This window comes from Syngnathoides biaculeatus, chromosome 20, assembly GCF_019802595.1.
Source record: "Syngnathoides biaculeatus isolate LvHL_M chromosome 20, ASM1980259v1, whole genome shotgun sequence".
Classification (NCBI taxonomy): Eukaryota; Metazoa; Chordata; class Actinopteri; order Syngnathiformes; family Syngnathidae; genus Syngnathoides; species Syngnathoides biaculeatus.
In genome coordinates, this window is record NC_084659.1 from 8,053,009 (window position 1) to 8,070,799 (window position 17,791).

Below are 17,791 nucleotides of genomic sequence, written 5' to 3' on the forward strand. Positions count from 1 at the left end.
TCAATATTTTTGGGATAATATTTTTAAACCAGAATAGAAGTTTTCTTTTTTCCAATTATAGTGTAGTTTTTATATATTTTTGCATTTGTTTATTATTGGTGATTTAAAAAGGAAAAAAGGACAGTTCTGGTTATTTGCTTGATTACTTGGAATGAACTTTACTCAAAAGAATAAATGAAAATATACTTCTTTAAAAATCAACTCCTGAAAAGCCTCTTGCGTGTTGTCGACCCAACTCACACGGTGACTACTTTACTTACTTATTTGTTCAACCCTTTATGTTGTTGTCTGATGTTTTGACATTAAAAGAGCCAGGGAGCTGACTACGAGAACAAGCGAGAGAAAAGACGTTCATATCCTAGCAACAGAAGAGTGGAAAAAAATGTGAAAATGACTTTCCAACTACCTGAACGCCTCGATGAGACGTTCCACCTTCTGGGCCTCTCCCTGGACACGAATGTGGGCCTGGAATTTCCTCAGCGCGTCGTCCAGCTCCATGCCCGAGAAATCCATCTCGTCCACCACGCAGCTGTTGAGGTAGCGTCGGGGCGAGAGGAGGCGCGGAGTCAGCCCAATGTAATAAGCGTTGCATGAGCGCGACGGGATCGATGAGCCCGCGGGATGCAGACTGCAGATAAGAGCTCCCTCTAATTCAACACACCGCACGCTCGGACGGATGCAGGAGGATAAAGACGCAGCTGGCGACGGAACGTGGAAATCTCCCCGAGCGGAAAATCCTCCTCGCACCTGACAACTAAATCGTAATTACCTTAATTTAAAAAAAAAAGGAAAAAAGTTGGTGACATGAGTTCAGAGGAAGCCGGATACAAATTGGTTGAGGTGAAATGAGGCTTGGAAGTAAGTTTTAATGGATTTTACAACTCATTACTTTTTTTCTAGGGCATTATTCATGCATCTTTTACATATGTATTTTAAATCCATTTTATAGATTTAGATCTATTTTTCACGTTAGGTTTGTTTTATTTATATGCACACAGGGGCTGAATCAATTAATTGACTCATTGACGCGAAGCAAGATGGACTGTGCTGAGAAAAGATCAATGACGTCATCATTTCATTTCATTAAAGTATGCGGTGGTACCTCTTCTTACGAAATTAATCCATTCTGGAAATTTTTCGTAAGTAAAAGTGCATTTTACATGTAAATAGCGCAGAGTACATATTGTAAAGAATAATTTAAAAAAAAATTTCCATTTGCCTTGGGCATTGGGTGACTATGCGAAGAGAACGGACACCGACAAGCAAAAGGCAACAAGGGGGACGGAGGAGGAGGCAGACTATGACAGCCGAGAGAAAGCCGAGCCGTCATACAAACGTACGCATGCACGCAACTTCATTCCATTAAAGTTTCTTGTGGCCATGGTGAAGATGAACAAACTTGCAAAAAAAAACACAAACAAAAACTTTTCCAATGTGCGTTAGCTTGTGACAGTCTGTGACAGTGGCTGGCGTGATTCGGTGACAGTCGACTGTCCAAGGGAATCAAAAAGCATCGTGGATAAAAAGTGACGTCCCTCCTAGCCAATAGGATGCCAGGAAGATGCTACGGCGAAAGCCAATGGGAGAGCAGCTCTATCGCACCACATAAAAACAAGATGCAGGATGTTCACGTTCTGTGAAATCCAGTGCCTATTTTTTCCTTTCATATCCCGAATTTCCTTCATAACTAGAGACGGTATTTTTCCAAGGAGGCGTTTTATAACCTGAATTTTTCATTTCTAGAGAAGTTAGTAAATAGAGAGACCACTGTAGTATATAATATTTAAAAAGTACAAATTTTCCTGACTTGCATTTTTTTAACCTTTAAATAACTATTCTCTTACTTTTGACAAACTATTGATTGATTACAAATTTTGCAGTTTGAAGTGGTGTGGAAACTGCACAGAATGCTCCTTTGATGTGTTTAAAATATTGTAATGCGTGGGGGGGGGGGAGTGTGACTAATGTTGTAGGGATTTTTCAGGCCAGATTTGACTTGACGGAGGTGACAGCGCCACCTCCTGTCACGTCCTCCCAGGCCGTCACTCCTCCTTTACGTAACATCAGACGGGATGCTCTACAGCTGCAGCCCCCCCCCCCACACACACACACACACACCACACACACATACATCCCATGAACATTTTGGTCCATATTCAAACGGGCAGGGCGCAGCTGTCGGGCCTTCAAAACGTATGTTTTAACGAAGCTGGCAGGCGGCACACCAATGCATAAAAAGCAACGCGGCGCCAGATGGAAGTGTATTTTGAGCAGAGAATGAGTAGATGACCGCAGGGTTGGAACCAGACAAGAATCTTTACTGCGTAACATTCATCAATGAAACGAGTCCTACAGGCCAAATCCATGACCACAATTTGGCTTAATTGACTTTGCGACGTTTTAACGTGCGTAGTTTATCCTTAAGGAAACATGCAGGGAATGAAGCATCGCCAGCACGCCGCAGGGGACATGTTAGAGGGCAAACCTACTCTCAACCGGGCGGACATTATCTGTGACCTTGCCATTCTGATGAGCAAGACTGAAGGAGGAGGCTCTTGCCGTGCCACAGCGGCCGTTAACGCGATATGAAATGAGCGAGCGACACCAGCAAAAACCGGTCATTTGAATGAATGCAAATCCTTGCGTCCACTCACTCGAGGACGTCCCTGTTGAAGGGCTTCTTGCTGTTGCCGAGGAACTCGCCGATCATCTGCCGACTCAGGCCCTTCCTCTGCAGCAAGAAGTGGGCCACACCGATGGGCGTGTCTGGGATGAAGCCCCGCGAGATCAGGAACTGGAGGCCCTTGTCAGGATTCCTGGTGGAGGAGGAGGAGATGAAGAGACCGTCTTAGCGTGGTGCGCAATCATATTTATCGTGACGGAACAGATTTTCAGTTTTCAGTAAAAGAAGATAAACATTACAGTTCTATTGTGCAAGGTACAAGTAGCTGTTTGCATTCATAATTAGCTGGAGGAGCAATCGCATTAATTATACAGGATTATCCTGTTAATATTAAGAAAAAGGTCAACTGTGACTCAGCTGAGATTGAACTTTTTAAAAATCCAATCTTAACTATTTACATGTGTGCGTATATTTCTATTGTACAAGGTGGCAATTAACGTTAGCAACCAGCCACAGGCGTGAACAACGCGCTTTCAGATTCTTATCTGACTTTTAGATGGTTATTCCTAAGAATTTAGGTCAAATTACTTAAATTCCCAGCGTCCGCTGTATTTACAAAGCAATTAGACCACGTAAAGCGGAGAAGCTCCGGGGAGACTGGCGCATGAATGCCGTCCCCCCGGCTCTGTGTTCTCCTTTTACACAACAACCCGCCTGTCCCGGCTAATGGGTTTAGCTAGGTGACGCTAGATGATCAGTAAGGGGGGGAGGGGGGGGGGGAGGCTGAGAGAGGGCCAGACAGAGCAGATGTGAGCAAATGGCGGTGTGACCGAGACGTCGGTCCCGGCTCGAAAACCATCTGCTCGCCCACTCTCCTGTCGGCTGACGTGCCGCCGAGCGAATTTGGCAGATGACTCGATGTTTTCCCAACACGCATGTCGGTCCCACACACTGCTTATCATTTGTGATGGTAAAAGGACGGGGTTGGCAAATTCGAGAGGAATAGGGCATCGCTGGCGCAGAATGGGGGGGGGTGAGACAATCCTGCCAAAGTGATGATCAATATTGTGATGGCTACATCACGCCGTGAGCAGTTTGCAATAATCCGGTTAGCTCGTTCCGCTACTTTAGAGGGGGTCTGTCTGGTGTCATCGTGTATGTCGCACTCGAGCGGCTCCAACTCGGGGAGACAAATTCCTTGCATGTTTCTGAAGTACTTGGCTATTAAAGATGATTCTGATTCTGATGAAGGCTCTCTCTCTTCGTTACAGTTAAATAAAACAACTCCCCCAGCCATGATTTGAGGAAATGGGCCATTTACTGTTAGCCTATCAAAACAAAGCTCGCAGTGGCCCTCTGCACAGTACTTGACGTGTTCATATCGTTTATCTGGCGGTGATTCATCCTGATGTTTTTCTTGACTATATCGTTGCCCACTCAGATGTTGAATCAAGACAGAATCTTCTGACTGGGGTGGGGGGCAATTATCACTGTTCCTTTAGAACAGTTAATGCCCCACGTGAAGCACAATGTGCCACCTTGGCGTCAGCCTCCGACTATCCGCCTCTTCATCGTCCTCGATAATCTCTCGCCTCCCCACAGTCATTGTCAATATGATCCACGTTCAACTTCATCTGCCTCTCCACATTATTGTCTGCCTCCATCCCACACGTGCAAAACTTTTTTTCTGTTCCATTTCTTTTGCATCATATCACAAAATATCAACCTATAATAACAAAAGCGCCAAGACAGATTGGCAAGGATTTCATTGCCCCATACAGAGATGAAAATATTTCAAGTAAGATGAACAATTAATCGGTGTCAATTAAGTGCTAAATGCTAACATACGAGCAGTTTGTGTGCTCACCAATGTCAAGTGGCGTGTTAAGGCCTCTTAAAAAAGATTTTAATACCTATAATATATTTATAATAATTTAATAAATATATTTATTTTTTGTTTAAAATGTATGCTTTCGTAGTAGAGTACGCTAGGCTGGGAGCGCATTGCCATATCTGTAGCGACTCAGCCACCAGCCTTGTAAACTTTTTTTTATTAACAAAAGTGCGCAGGTTGTACCGCGCGCGTTATGTCCCGTTTTTTTTTTTTTTCAGGGGGATTTCGAATTGACAATAAAAAAACGCATCGAGGGTGGGTGCCATGCGCATTATGTTATTTCCGGGTTTTTTCGTGGGAATTCACAACAAAGGGCGTCGTGGGTCAGCTGGTCTGACCACGCGCAACAAGTTATTTCCGGATATTGTTGGAGGCGTTGGAGTACCAATTTTTGTTCGAAAACAGAAGGGAAAAAAAAAAAAATGAAAAAAAAAAAAGTCTCAAAATTTTCGTTCGAAAACCGATTTGTTCGAAAACGGGGACGTTCGAGAACCGAGGCTTTGCTGTATAAAGTGGTCTTAAGCTATAGCGAGCACAAATGTATTGAGTCAGTTGAACAATGTCACTGACGACAAAAGATCACCACCATGTTTATTTGAATGGCAAGCGTTGAAATACTAACCTGCTAGCAGTTTGAATGCAAATATTTTAAAAACGTTTAACCTAGCAGTAGCAAGTATTACACGATAAAAGTATTACCTATTAATCTTTGTACATATAGGCTAGGACTAGCTCTCGTGAAAATTGCTCAATCGCTAACGTGCCAAAACCTGCGATATAGTACACGTATGAGCATTGATTGACGACGACTGACTAACTTTTATTGACCTGAGTCGACAAAAGAGAGACGAGGTTTTCCCGAAGCTTTCGGGCCTGCTTAAGATGGATACCCCAGTTGCCGGTATTAGATCGGAGTGTGGTGGAACTAATAAGCCCGGAGCTTGTTTTTACTGTCCCAGCGCTCTCCTCTCTCGCAGGCAATTGATTAAAAGTACGCTTATCTCGAGACTGCAAACAGACACTGCTTCACCTTATTCCCCTTAAACACACACGGAACATTATACAAATCACGTGTGAATACTTGTTTGTGAACGTTTTAAAATGCCTCCAACAGATCAAGGTGACAAGAGCCAGCTGCCGATCAAACAGGTTTATATCTTGATACTTTCTGTAAAATGGCTCTGCACCAGTAAAAAATTGCCACACACAATTTTTTTTTTACCTGTCCTGTTGAACAATGCAGCATATGGTAATTTAATCAAGATGGCAAGTTGTGATTTTGTAGATGCGAGTATTCACCCTGACAGCAACGATCTGCATTTCTAAACATTTCTTTTAAGGACGGTGGAGGGGGGCGCAATTACTCGCAGTTATTACGATTTGCGGCACGGCTCGGCCCCTACAGCTGTGAATAGAACTTTCAATGTTAATATTCTAAAGTGCATAAATCACTTGCTATTTACGACACTCCTACCGCCTCCACCCCCGTCTTGTTCCCAGCGTCACGCTCGCGAAGCACAAGTTAATCGGCTTTCCGGTCGCACTTTTACTGCCTCGTTCAGATTTGCGTGAGGAGCCTTAATTGGGGCAATATCGCCGTGAAATCTTGTCTCTCCCGGAGGATCCATCTCGACAAGGAGCTTTGACAGACTTGTTGCCGTGACAACACAACAGCCCAGGATGGAGACGTTAACATTCTGAGCCCGAGCCGATGAGCCGCATGCTGCTCGAGGGGTCTTTAATTACATCCAGAGATTGTACAGCGATGACCACGAATGTCCAATTTACCCTTTTGCAGATGATTGGTGTTTTTATTTTGTATTTATTTTATTTCTTATTTAGCCTGACTTGATTCACTGGAAAAGAAGGTACACCCAGACATTGTAATGGGGTCACAGTATTTCCAAATATAATAATACCGAGGAAAGCTAAATAATGTTCATTATTAGGGTTGTTTTGAAAATATGGACATTTTTTTAAGTCAAATTTGAATTTTCATTGGTTTACAGTATCTTATTCATAAATGTATCAATCATACTCTGCATAATTGCAGCGACCCCACTAATTTACGGCGATGATATTGACAGATATAAATAAAGTAAATGATTTTTGCTAACAGAGAACACCTTAAAAAGGAAAAAAACGTGTTGACTGTAACTTTATCTTAATAAGTGAATCCAAATAACGGATGCGCTTTGCGAGGCAGAATTTTAAGCTTTACCTAATAAAGTGGCCAGTGCAGTAACATATTGCCCAACAAACTTTACTGCATCCAAACCGATGGAGCGTGACACGTTTTACGCGAGCACATCGGCCCCCCCAGCCCCTCATGCACCCTTGTCACCATGGCAATATCCCATCTCCCAGGTTTATCACGGCACGCGAGAACCACCTCGCTCTATTCTGTCACGCATCCTGACGTCCGACAGCCTGCTGCCTTTTCCCCCCACCAAGTCGCAGATGTGAAATGAAATGGACAGCAGACACTTTAAGAGACTTCTAAGAAAGATTGCGTGACCCTAATCCGCACCGCATTCCCATCCGTGCAAAGCCTTGAGTTCTTTTAGAAGAGGGAAGCTCTCACAGTAACAATCATGAAGCAGTGGTTACCGAGGAGTCAAAAGTAGAGATAGCTGTGTTAAAAAAAAAAGACGAGAAGTAACGAGTAAACAAACTCCTGTACCTAAGTAAGTAAGCAAAAAGTACAGTTGCATCTTAAGACCCTGAGATGTCGAGCAATGGTAACCCCGGTTGAAATAACCCCTCTCAATTCACATTGACAAAGCAATGAGTACAATGTACAGAAGAAACAGATATATAGTTCAGTTTCAGGTTCAGACATCTGAAAAATCTGCGTAAGTAAAGTGGCGGTTACTCACACATTGAATAGGTTCAGGCCGATGCGGTAGAGTCGTTTCCGCATGACGTCGGTGGACAGAGTGGGTGATTTGCAGCTGGCCGGGTTCTCGCAATGGTAGCGCGGCAAGCTGAGGATCATGGCCTGCAGCGCCTCCTTGGAAGAGCCCTCCGACGTGGATCGGGCCTCTGTGGATGCGCTACTGCTGCTCATCTGCTCCGAGCTGTTGTCGGCAGTCTCTGAGCAACTCCGATTGACCTCCAGGGGTTCGGACACGGGCGGAGGAGCTTTAGGGGGCTCTGGCTCCGGCGGCGTCACCACCGCCACTGTCTCCGGCTGGGCAGCCATTTTGTCCAGAGGGGTCAAAGGAGGCAGGTCCTCCCCGCTGAGCTCTTCCTCACTGGGCGGGGGAGCGGGGAAATCCATGTCCTGGTCACATAAGTCTATTTCTGGGGGAGGGGGGTGCTCCTGAGGGGGCGGAGGGGGAGCTAATGGCTCAGCTGATGGGGGAGCAGGTGTTTTTTCAGGCGGGATAGACTGAGGAGCGGTGTTAATTGCGATGGACGAGAGTTCTTCTTGCTGGCTGCAGCTACCCAGTGTGACTGACTCCATGACGGAAGACGAAACACGGAAGTTCTGACTGTCAATCTGGACTGTCACATCCCTGAAAGCCATCATGAGCTTGCTGGCGCTTTTGGACAGGTCGCTGGGGTCCACTGGGGCTTGATGAATTGCCGACTCTCCCACGCCGCCTCCCTCTCCTCCACCTGCTGCTGCATTGAATTGGTAAGTACTGCCTTCTTGCAGCGAGCACATGGTCTTCAGGCTCCAGTTGCTGAGCGCATCATCGATAGATTTTGCCAGTGACTGGACTTGCTCGGTGAAAGAGTCCTCCAGGTCGGTCAGGCTGCCGCCTATTGTGGCAGGCAGCGATGGCGACCTTACCAAAGGGATACCTGCCAAGTTGCAGCCCTCTGCCAGGGCCCGTTCAGCCGAGAAGCCCTCGGTGTTCTGCATGCGCACCTTCCGCAGGGAGATGCGACGCGGCAGGCGACTCTCCAGCAGGGAGTTACGGATCTTCTCAAAGTTTTTGCTTAGCTGGTACTGACGGAATGCGGTCTGGATCTTGCAGGCGGCACGGCGGGAAATGAGGTGACCGCCGTATTTGTGCTCTAACATTTCGATCTGGAGAGAAGGATAGAGATGAGATAAACTGATGACTGGTGAACATAGGACACGCAGGTTACCAACCAAGTTGAGGATAAAAACACTTGAAGACAATCCATGGTTTGCTTCAAGTGTTAAGGATGTTCTTCAACTGAGGCCAAATGGGGAGAGTGACCATGAACATCATTGCAATCACTCTTGATGCTATTGAGTTGTAATGATGCATTGAAGATGGACAGTAAGAATGAAAAGGGTAATAATGAATGGAGTTGAGGAATAAAAAGGAAGAGGACCTTGTGGATGCAGACATGAATGGAGAAACGGGGAGGTCATAAAGCCACAGAGTTGTACGACTCTGGAATGTCCATTTGGACCTCAAGAACAAACAGCGACCGACTTCAACCAATTCGACCAAACGGTCATTTTCTCTGCAGGCATAAGTCAGAATCTCCGGGTTACTCCACAGAGAGATCCTTTAAATTATCTGAAAGCGAACACGCCGTTGATTCTGCCTGCAAAAGATGGCTGAAACCCTTGTGGGAAAGCGATAAATGCCACATTGTCGTTGTCGCCGTCAGGCTAACGCTCAAACGCTTGATGAAAACCCCGCGCTGCCCGGAACAATCGGGGCCTGTAACAAGCTCTTATCTTGGTAAGTCACAATGTGCACCACACAACTTTTGAAACCCCCACCCTTCCTTCATTCAGACTTCATGGACGATTCTACTTCTGTTGCTGCTCCGAACCTCATTAACACTGCAAGTGGAGGAGGTTTACGTATGCAGAGATAACTGTGATCGCATCCTCAACATACTCTGAAGTATTGTGCAACAGAAATAATGTTATTAGGCGGATCGTGATGCATATTGTGTGAAAGATTGACTCAGTTGCTGTTCCACTTTTAATTAATTCAACAAGGGACAGTAACGTTAATGATATTTTCTACTGAATGATGTGATACGGAATCAAAACATGACTTCCCGAACGTTTTATGATCTGTTTGTAAAAAACGTCCCTTACAGTATACCCAAACAAACTTTGGAGTGGTGCCCTTGACTGAGTAAAATTTAAAATTCATTTGATTAAATGTTACAGGTTTTCATGCCTATTTCTGCCTTTCCATAAAAGATGGGTCAGAGATTTTGAAGAAACCATTTGAGGATGCAGTAGTCTCTTTGTGCACGTCTGACACACTTGGAATTACAGCCACTGGGACGGTAAGAAAGAGGATTAAAACTAGCCTGACATTTACACTCGGCAAATTGAGAATATTCTGCCAGACAAAGATGACAAGATGACGAGTGAACAGTGCAGAGGACATGGAAAGACATATCGGGAAAGATGCCCCTCCTGTTCAGTAGCGGGCAGTCACTCCTGATCACTGCACCTAAGCGCTGATGGAGAGAGATTAATCGGCAGATCCGTGTCGCCACCGGTCGGACTCGCTCAATCGATTTTGAAGGGCAGATTGAAGCCGCGCTTTCTCCACAGTAAACTGAGCTGTAAGGGGAAAGTAAACACTGCATTATCATAGGATATGTATACGGGAGGATAAAAGGGACGTGAATATTTTAAAGAGACTTCAAAGCTTCTCGGATAGAAGATAATTGCAAGTAAAGAAAGGTTGGAAAAAGTTCACATGATTATGAACCATTTAAAGCCCGAGTCCTTTTCCTGCTACCCAACTAGCTCTGACTTATCTGGGCGCCAAGTAGTGATGGATGGTCTTGATGAATAAGCTACTTCTAAAAAGTGTTTGTCATACAACTAGAGGTCAAGTAGTACGACAAAAACTGCAAAACATTACGGCAGGAATCATCGTTCCAAGTACGACGCACACAAGATGGACCGGCGAGCCGAGCCCACATCCGACAGCGGAATCGAGGGGTCATTAGCTGCGCTTGTGCTCATGGAAATGTCTCAAAGCGGAGAAACATCTGCATGATTAACGAGCTGATTATGCAACGGCAAGAAGTGGGACACAACGCAACATAAGGCTCCCATGCCAAGCCGAGACCATAATTAAAGAGCTGACGTCACAGTTTTGCTGATGAATCTTTGCCTCGTGTCCTTCACTCAGACTCTGTGACCACCTCAGAAACAGAAACACAGGCTTGGTTAAAAATGCGAGAAATGTTTTAACATCAACCTGTCAAGCGGTGCGTCTCCCAAGAAAGGATGTCTTCCAAAGACTCGCAACTTCTGACCACGTTGGATATTCATAGCCTCTTAATTTTGTGTTTTCGAGCCAGTTTTCAATCAAACGCTTGTGTCCCTTTGCAGAATTGCCTCCACCATGGTCAGGTTCAGATGGGTAAAACTCAATTTTCCACATGTTTAAGCAAAATGCACACAAAATGATAGTCAATCACGAGAGAAATCAAGGTATCGCACTGCACTTCCAATTAGTCCCATATTGATCGAAGGACGTCCGGACAGAAGATCAATGGAAGCATCTACGACTTTGTTGACGTGACGATGGTGTACGAGTTCCATTACAACAGCCTCTGAAAATACATTCGAAACAGTGCTCTGTTGTGTCCAAGTGGTGTGAATTCTTGTTCCTTACCTGCAAGGAGATCTTGACATGAAACAATAAATGACAAATGACTGATGGTGGTCCTGCGAAACGGAGATCGACTATTGTATGAATTTCCTGATGAGACAGCGTGGACAGAAAGACAAGACAGGGACTGCATGGGAGGAAATGCCTGTGTGCACATTTCTCAATATTTCCATGGATATTCATAAGTACAGCTCAAGATGGGGGACAGTCACGTGCTTTTATTCTCTGCAGAAGCTCCACAGAGAATCACTAAACAGCAGCAAGAGGATTAAAGACTATGAATTTCCATCCTTTTAAAGAAATATACGTTAAAGCTTTGAAGAGAGGGAGTTGAAAAAGACAAAAGCGTGACGGGGATCCATGGTGATGATGATGATGATGATGATGATGTTGAAGCAGATACAGTTTGGCCTTTCCAGTGGCGCCAATAGAGAGGAACAGAAAACCTCAAGGTTGCACACACGTGCCAGGGTACGGCCCCATCCCAAACACACCCCTACCTGCTTGTTTTTGAGGTCAAGCGAGAGTTCATAGTCGGAGGTGGTCGCGTGTGAGCAGGCCCCGTTGCGTTGCACCCTCAACGGCGACGCTGTATGGTGGAGGCTGGCTCTCCTCGCAGTGCTGCTTCCTTTTGCTCCTTCACCTTCCTCCTCCTCCTCCTCCTCCTCCTCCTCCTGCGCTTCTTCTTCTTCTTCTATTTCTTCAACTTTGGCCACTTCCTGAGTATTCTCTACATCCTGTCTTCCCTTTGTTTCCTCCTCATCCGTTTCTTCTTGCGCCACAGCTTCCTGCACGTCCTCCTCGCCCGGGGCATCAACTTCAGGTTCGGGCTCGGCTTCTGTCTGGGGTTCAGATTCTGGTTCTGTTTCAGGCGGGGGTTGCCGCTGCGTTTGGAGAGGCTCGGACTCGGGCTGTGCCGGCAGTGGCGTCTCTTGTTGGGGCTGCGGTTGTGACAGGGCCTCACTCTGCAGCTCCCCCTCTCCTCCTTTCCCTTCCTCCCCTGCTGACGGGTCCGGAGAAAGGTCATTGCTGCAGAAAGGAGGAGAAAACGAAGAGTGAGGTGGCTTGCCGCATCTGCCATGACCTCTTCTCTCTCTCTGTCTCTCTCTCTCTCTCTCTCCCCTACTCTCTCTCTCTCTCTCTCTCTCCGAGGATGCAAGTGGCAAGACACGGGGACCCCGTCTTTTGACTAATTTGCTGTCCCACGCTTGTCGTCTATGCACTTGACAGACAAAGACAACGCGGAGGTGAGGAGGACACAGCTGGAAAAAAAACCCACAGGGTTGGTGTACAAAAGTTGGATGGAAAAAGAAATAGAGCAGCAACATCTTCGGGAAAAAGAGATGTGAAACTGACAGGCAGTTGTGACACACAGAATCACAAACCAGGACAGTCATGCTCAGCTCGTGTAAGTGTGTGTTTTCCTTTTGGCATTTGTGTGTGTGTGTGTGTGTGTGTCTGGAAGAAGTGGCTTTCAAGTGGAACATTTTGCTAAAGGACCATAATCGGATTGCACTAAATTAAAACTGATAATAGGGACAAAATTATTCCATTGTGTTGAGGGAAAGAAGGACTTCAGTGGCTTTATTACATTACATTTCAACTAGATTGACACTCAGCAGAGCCCAGAACTCCACCGAGGCAAGACAAACCCAATTTTGATCTAGACCCAATAAGGAAATTGCCTTACCCATTTATGTAAGATAAAATTAGCAAAAGTAGAAGCTAACACTACACTTAGCACTGGAGCGCAATGTTCCGAAACAATATGGCTTTTTAAAACCTGTAATGTATGTATGATGTGCTATACTGTATCCATCCAATAGTCTTTTTTTTTTTTTCCAGGGCTTCCGCCCTGACCTACTTTGAGATTTGGCTCCCAAATAAGTTACCCCCAAAAAAGGGAAATTTGAGCTGAAATTCTGCGATTTTGACCAAGTGGGGTTGTCAGAACACGATTGTTCAAAGTGCTGTCGGCCAATCTGGCACATCACAACAAAAGATGGCAACTTGGCAGCAACACGCTCGTTGCCCAACCCTGAACTTTTGGATGACGCCTCGTAAATATGACTCTAAATTTGCCCGTATGGCGATTACCCATCTGCCATTCTCGTTCTCTGTGTCATCACTCATGGAAAAGCTTTATCTCGCTCAGAAAAGTATCTGTAATGGGCTTCAGCCGGATCCGCAACTTCCAAAATAGACGTACGTGGGATGAATAATGAATAGTGAAATGAAGTCGCTTCTTCACTTAACTGCAGGTGAGCAAAAAATAGACACAGTTGGGGGGGGGAAGATGTCTTTGAAAATGGTAGTCTGCTGTCTTGCACTCTTTTCAAACGTAGCCCTAACATTTCATGTGTGGCTTTTTATGTATGGTGCAAGGCCAATGGTCAAACTAGTGATTTTTTTTTTTTTCACTTTTCATTATGTGATCTATATTGAACACCCAGTTCATCACAGCAATAGATGTGTTGCAATGTCATAATTGTTTTTATCAGAAAGGGGCGAGAGCGGTTAGACTTCACACAAAGATCTCGCAGTCTGTATCTGATACTAAAATAAAAATAAATACATAACCTAATTTTTGCAACGGTATCTCGCATAGGTTAATTCAAGTGGGCCCAATGGTTAAGCTCTTCGCCTGCCACCGTGGAGGATCCCGACTGGACCATCCTTGGTACTCGCGGTTCTGGTGTCTGGACTCCAGTGACCTGTCCAAGACACTGATACCCCAAACTGCTCCCCGGGCGCATCAGCTGCCCCCGTGTGTGTCTGTTCACTGCGGTGTGTAAAATGTAGAGAACATTTTCTTGCTTCACCAACTAATTATTATGTTCATTTATCAAAAAATTCATAAACACGTAATTGTTCAACACTTCCAATATTACAGTAAAACATGATTATTATACAACACACCTCCCTGGGTCTTTTTTTCTCCCCGCTTCAATTACATTTAAACTTCCTTAAATTCCTCCCTCCTCTTGTATTTGTTTTTTCACTTGTTTGGTCGGTCCAATATTAGTGTGTATATTGTGAATATTCCAGACGTGACAACTTAATTTCACTCACGGGATAAATAAAGCATCTATAAATAAGAAGAAGAAAAAAAGACACTCAGAGGGGGCATCGTCAAATGGGCTAATGAATCATTAAGCATATAAATTGAAGATAGCTGCAGCGACTTTCGTGGGATGTGTGCATTTATGCAACTCAGCCGGCGAGTCGACCCAAAGTGAAGTTTTACTCGGGCCCATATCATCTTCACGAGCGCTGTCAAGCCGCCCGTCATCCATCCTTAAGGTCTGTCGCTAGGTAGGAAGATTTAGGTGCCAGAGTGGGGGTGGAGACGAGCCCTCAGCGATGAAGACGGATGAGCGCGATTGGCCTTCTTGCGCCTGACTTGCAATACGACCGCTCTGTCCTTTATCCCAAGACGGGAATTCTGTATTTTTGTTACAAATATAAAAGTGGTCTACTTTGTAGCTCGTGTCTTGTCACTACCATCCCCCTCTTATGTACAGTGCATCTCCTGCCCCTCACTGAGAATGAATCATGCGGAGTGGAGGCTTTGCTTATACGCTCAGAGATGGTCACGTTTTGGCTGAATCGCTTCCTTCATCCTCATCCGAAGGATGCCGCTTTGCAAATAGAGGCTTTCAAGGCAAATACCCCCGCGTTTGCGCGCATAACTACCGAACAATCGTCGTGTTTACAGCACAGCGGCTTTGTCGATATTGTGTCGCATCTGTTCGCACATTTGCGAGGGAGGGAGACGAGGCCAAGAGAAATATTCTCGATATGAATGTGACAAAAAAAAAAAAAGTGATATTTTGTGCAATTTGCAATCGCAGTTTCCTTGGCAATTCTGCTCTTCTCAGTTCAGCATTAAAAAATAGATTCTTTCTATTCACGGGTCATAATTAGACATTTTCTATGTAATCATATAATCCTTTGTTTTTGGATGAGGGTAAGAAAGTAGACCCTGTTTATCTCTCGCTCTGATATTGTATTGGCACTTAGCTGAGGGACGCAAGATGTGTGTCATAGGGAGAGCTTCAACGGACCTTTCCGACCTGTCAATCACTCGTACAATGATAGCCAATCAGATGTCTTAACCCCTGGATTGGTACGGCCCTCTCGGCATATTGTCCCGCAAGCAATGCTGGTCCTCAGATCCGCTTGAAGAACGTGCAATTCTGATGAAAGATATCCGGCTCGGTTACAAGGGGCCCGGTTGATTCATTTTCCAAAGCTTAAAACGCAGTTGACTAAGTGTAAGAGAAAGTGTCTTTCGGCTTGCCCCGCTAGGGGTTCGCCACAGTGTGACATATCAGATGAACGCTCAAATGTGTTTGTTTGTCATGCAAGAGAAATGTCAATTTGCATCACATCGGATTTTTAAGACAGAGCACTGGTCACGAGTCTAATGAATACACCCACTCACTTCTAAAGACTACACTGATGTTACTCGTGATCTTTCCAAGTAAAAAGTACTCACCCTGCTTTTAATGCGCAGTATGATTCCTCTATTCTATTCCGTATACATATCCTTGCGTGAAATAGTTCGGACCTCTCCGTAGAACTCTATTGGATAAAAAACATACCGGAATATAATCTGGATAGATAGATCGAGCAATAGAGAATCGACTTCAAACATGTTCTGTTCAGTCGCCATTTTGGAAGCTTGTGGGATATGATAAGGGGACGAAGCTTAAGATCACCGTCAGAAAGGTCCATTGAATCAGGCCGATGACAACTGCCTGTTCCTATGTGTATCTAAGACCTCGCCTCAGGAGAAATAGGCACACAGAGCTGAGGAATTGTGCATTGACTAAAGGGTTAACATTTTTCCCTAGACAATATTCCTTCAATGAGTCACATAACCTATGCACCTCCAATTTTTTTCAGCGGCGTTCCCTAAAAGGGAACGCCAAAAGTAATCATTCTAAATGGTAACTGAAAGTGCACATGTGCAAAAATCTGCAGTGCTCATCTCGCGCGATGAATCATAAAATGATGGCTCCGTTGTGGAGATGATCAATAATTCGCTCGGGTGGCCTCATAAATAACACTCTTTAGCAAAACAGGGCTACAAAAAATAAAAAGTCATCTTTAATCAAAAGCATTGTAAATAGTTTAGCAAGACAGACGACGTACATAATCCTTATCTAGGCAGGTGTACAGTGTGTACATATTTCTCCATTTTTTTATGGCCAAAATAAAACGTAGCTCTGCACGCGTGTCAGCTGGCAGTAATAAGATTTATTCAACGAGCAGAAAACTTGTGGTTGTTTTGTTTGCGCACCTGCGTACGTCGTCGTTGTCGTCTTGGCGCTCGGTATTCCCTCCTTGCCGGTTAAACCTCCCGGCTAAAATGTGCCTCGACAATGCCTGCTCGGGGGCGCCAACGACAAACAAGCCATCAGGCCCTCACTGTTCTACTGTTAGTACTATTAATATTTATTTGCATTATTTTTGCATTTTCCCTCCCTGCGCGGTTCTTCTTTCCTGGCGTTTTTCACGGATAATTCATCCTGACAGGGTGAGGAAAAGCCGAGGCGACACCCGGAGTGACACGACGACTCTGCGAGCATGACTCAGCACAGAAATACTGCTTGGCGGTTTGGCTTAGTCAGTTTTAAAAGCGTGACAGTCGGGGGGGGAGAAGATGTTCGCTGCTTTTTTTAGTAGACCTTTTGGCTTCTGAATTCACCATCACACTACAAAGCTGTTCCTAATATTTTGCCCATTGTTTCAATATTAATAAATAGTGCGGCGGCTAACAAATATTTCATTATATAGTTTACTCTAGTCATCGGGGAAAAAAATAGACTTTGCATGACGTAACATAATAATGGGCATGTGAGAAGCAGGTATTATTTTTACCATCTTGGTGTTGCAATCTTCATGTTCTACTGTAAATCTGTGACTTTGGGGGTGTGTGCCTTTAAAAGGCGGGGCCTGCCGGGTGAGTGACATGGGCGCCAGGGAATTAGAGTGCAGAGCAGGGTGGCTCTACCTGACCATTAACCGTTCTACGTGTCGAATGTGAGTTTTGGTGATCAGTAGCTCATTATGAATGTGCTTATGAAGTATTTGTTTGCTCAATAAAGTGAGTGAATGTGGACCAGCGGGCTGGCATTTGTAGACACATTACACTTGATTATGATCACAAACTTTGGACATTCTCTGCCTCTTATGGACTCTTTCCTGCTTGCTCACAACCAACGCACCAACTTATTTTGCCTAATTGCGCGCAACTGCAGTAGGACTAGTTTGTGAGGAAAAACGGCCCCTCCGAAGACTCAAGGCAGAGATCTTGCTTCGATCTTTTTTTGTAATTACATTACTTGATTAATCGTTGCAACCATAGTTGCCTTTATTTCTGTGATCTTAATGCGCACACTGGCCCTCGCCTTCCCTTCCTGACTCATGACAGCTGAGTAATGCCCGGTCTGCAATTTCTGTCCTCTGGTCTACCATCCTGATGTCAAGGCCCGGCTGTAGTTTTAAACAGCCTGTATGTGCTTTGAGGCTAAAAAGGACAATGTCAGCAATTAGAAAGTTGAAAGGAGAAGAAGAACGATTGTTTGCAAAATTGCACTTGTAAAGCCAAAGACGGAAAAGAGGCTCGATGGATGATTTGTACATCATTAAGAAGTTCTCAATGCCTGTACATTT

At 44.9% G+C, this 17,791-nt stretch overlaps 1 protein-coding gene and 1 long non-coding RNA gene across 4 annotated transcripts in view; one reads left to right on the forward strand and one right to left on the reverse strand.

Moving 5' to 3' along the window:
• The window catches only part of iqsec3a (IQ motif and Sec7 domain ArfGEF 3a), a 42,902-nt gene that overhangs the window by 19,825 nt on the left and 5,286 nt on the right, over positions 1-17,791 (reverse strand). For all 3 annotated transcript variants that reach the window (XR_009793206.1, XM_061807830.1, XM_061807828.1), the window contains exons 3-6: positions 11,608-12,136; positions 7,397-8,559; positions 2,655-2,816; positions 407-529 (exon numbers count right to left, since the gene is read on the reverse strand). Coding sequence is in view for 2 of the 3 variants with exons in the window: in XM_061807830.1 (XP_061663814.1) it covers positions 407-529; positions 2,655-2,816; positions 7,397-8,559; positions 11,608-12,136 (1,977 nt within the window). In the remaining variant the exon portion in view is untranslated. The remainder of the gene's footprint in view (positions 1-406; positions 530-2,654; positions 2,817-7,396; positions 8,560-11,607; positions 12,137-17,791) is intronic.
• On the forward strand, positions 12,028-13,978 carry LOC133493882 (uncharacterized). The gene is made up of 3 exons (XR_009793213.1): positions 12,028-12,167; positions 12,338-12,515; positions 13,716-13,978. It is a non-coding gene; the product is annotated as an uncharacterized LOC133493882 (long non-coding RNA).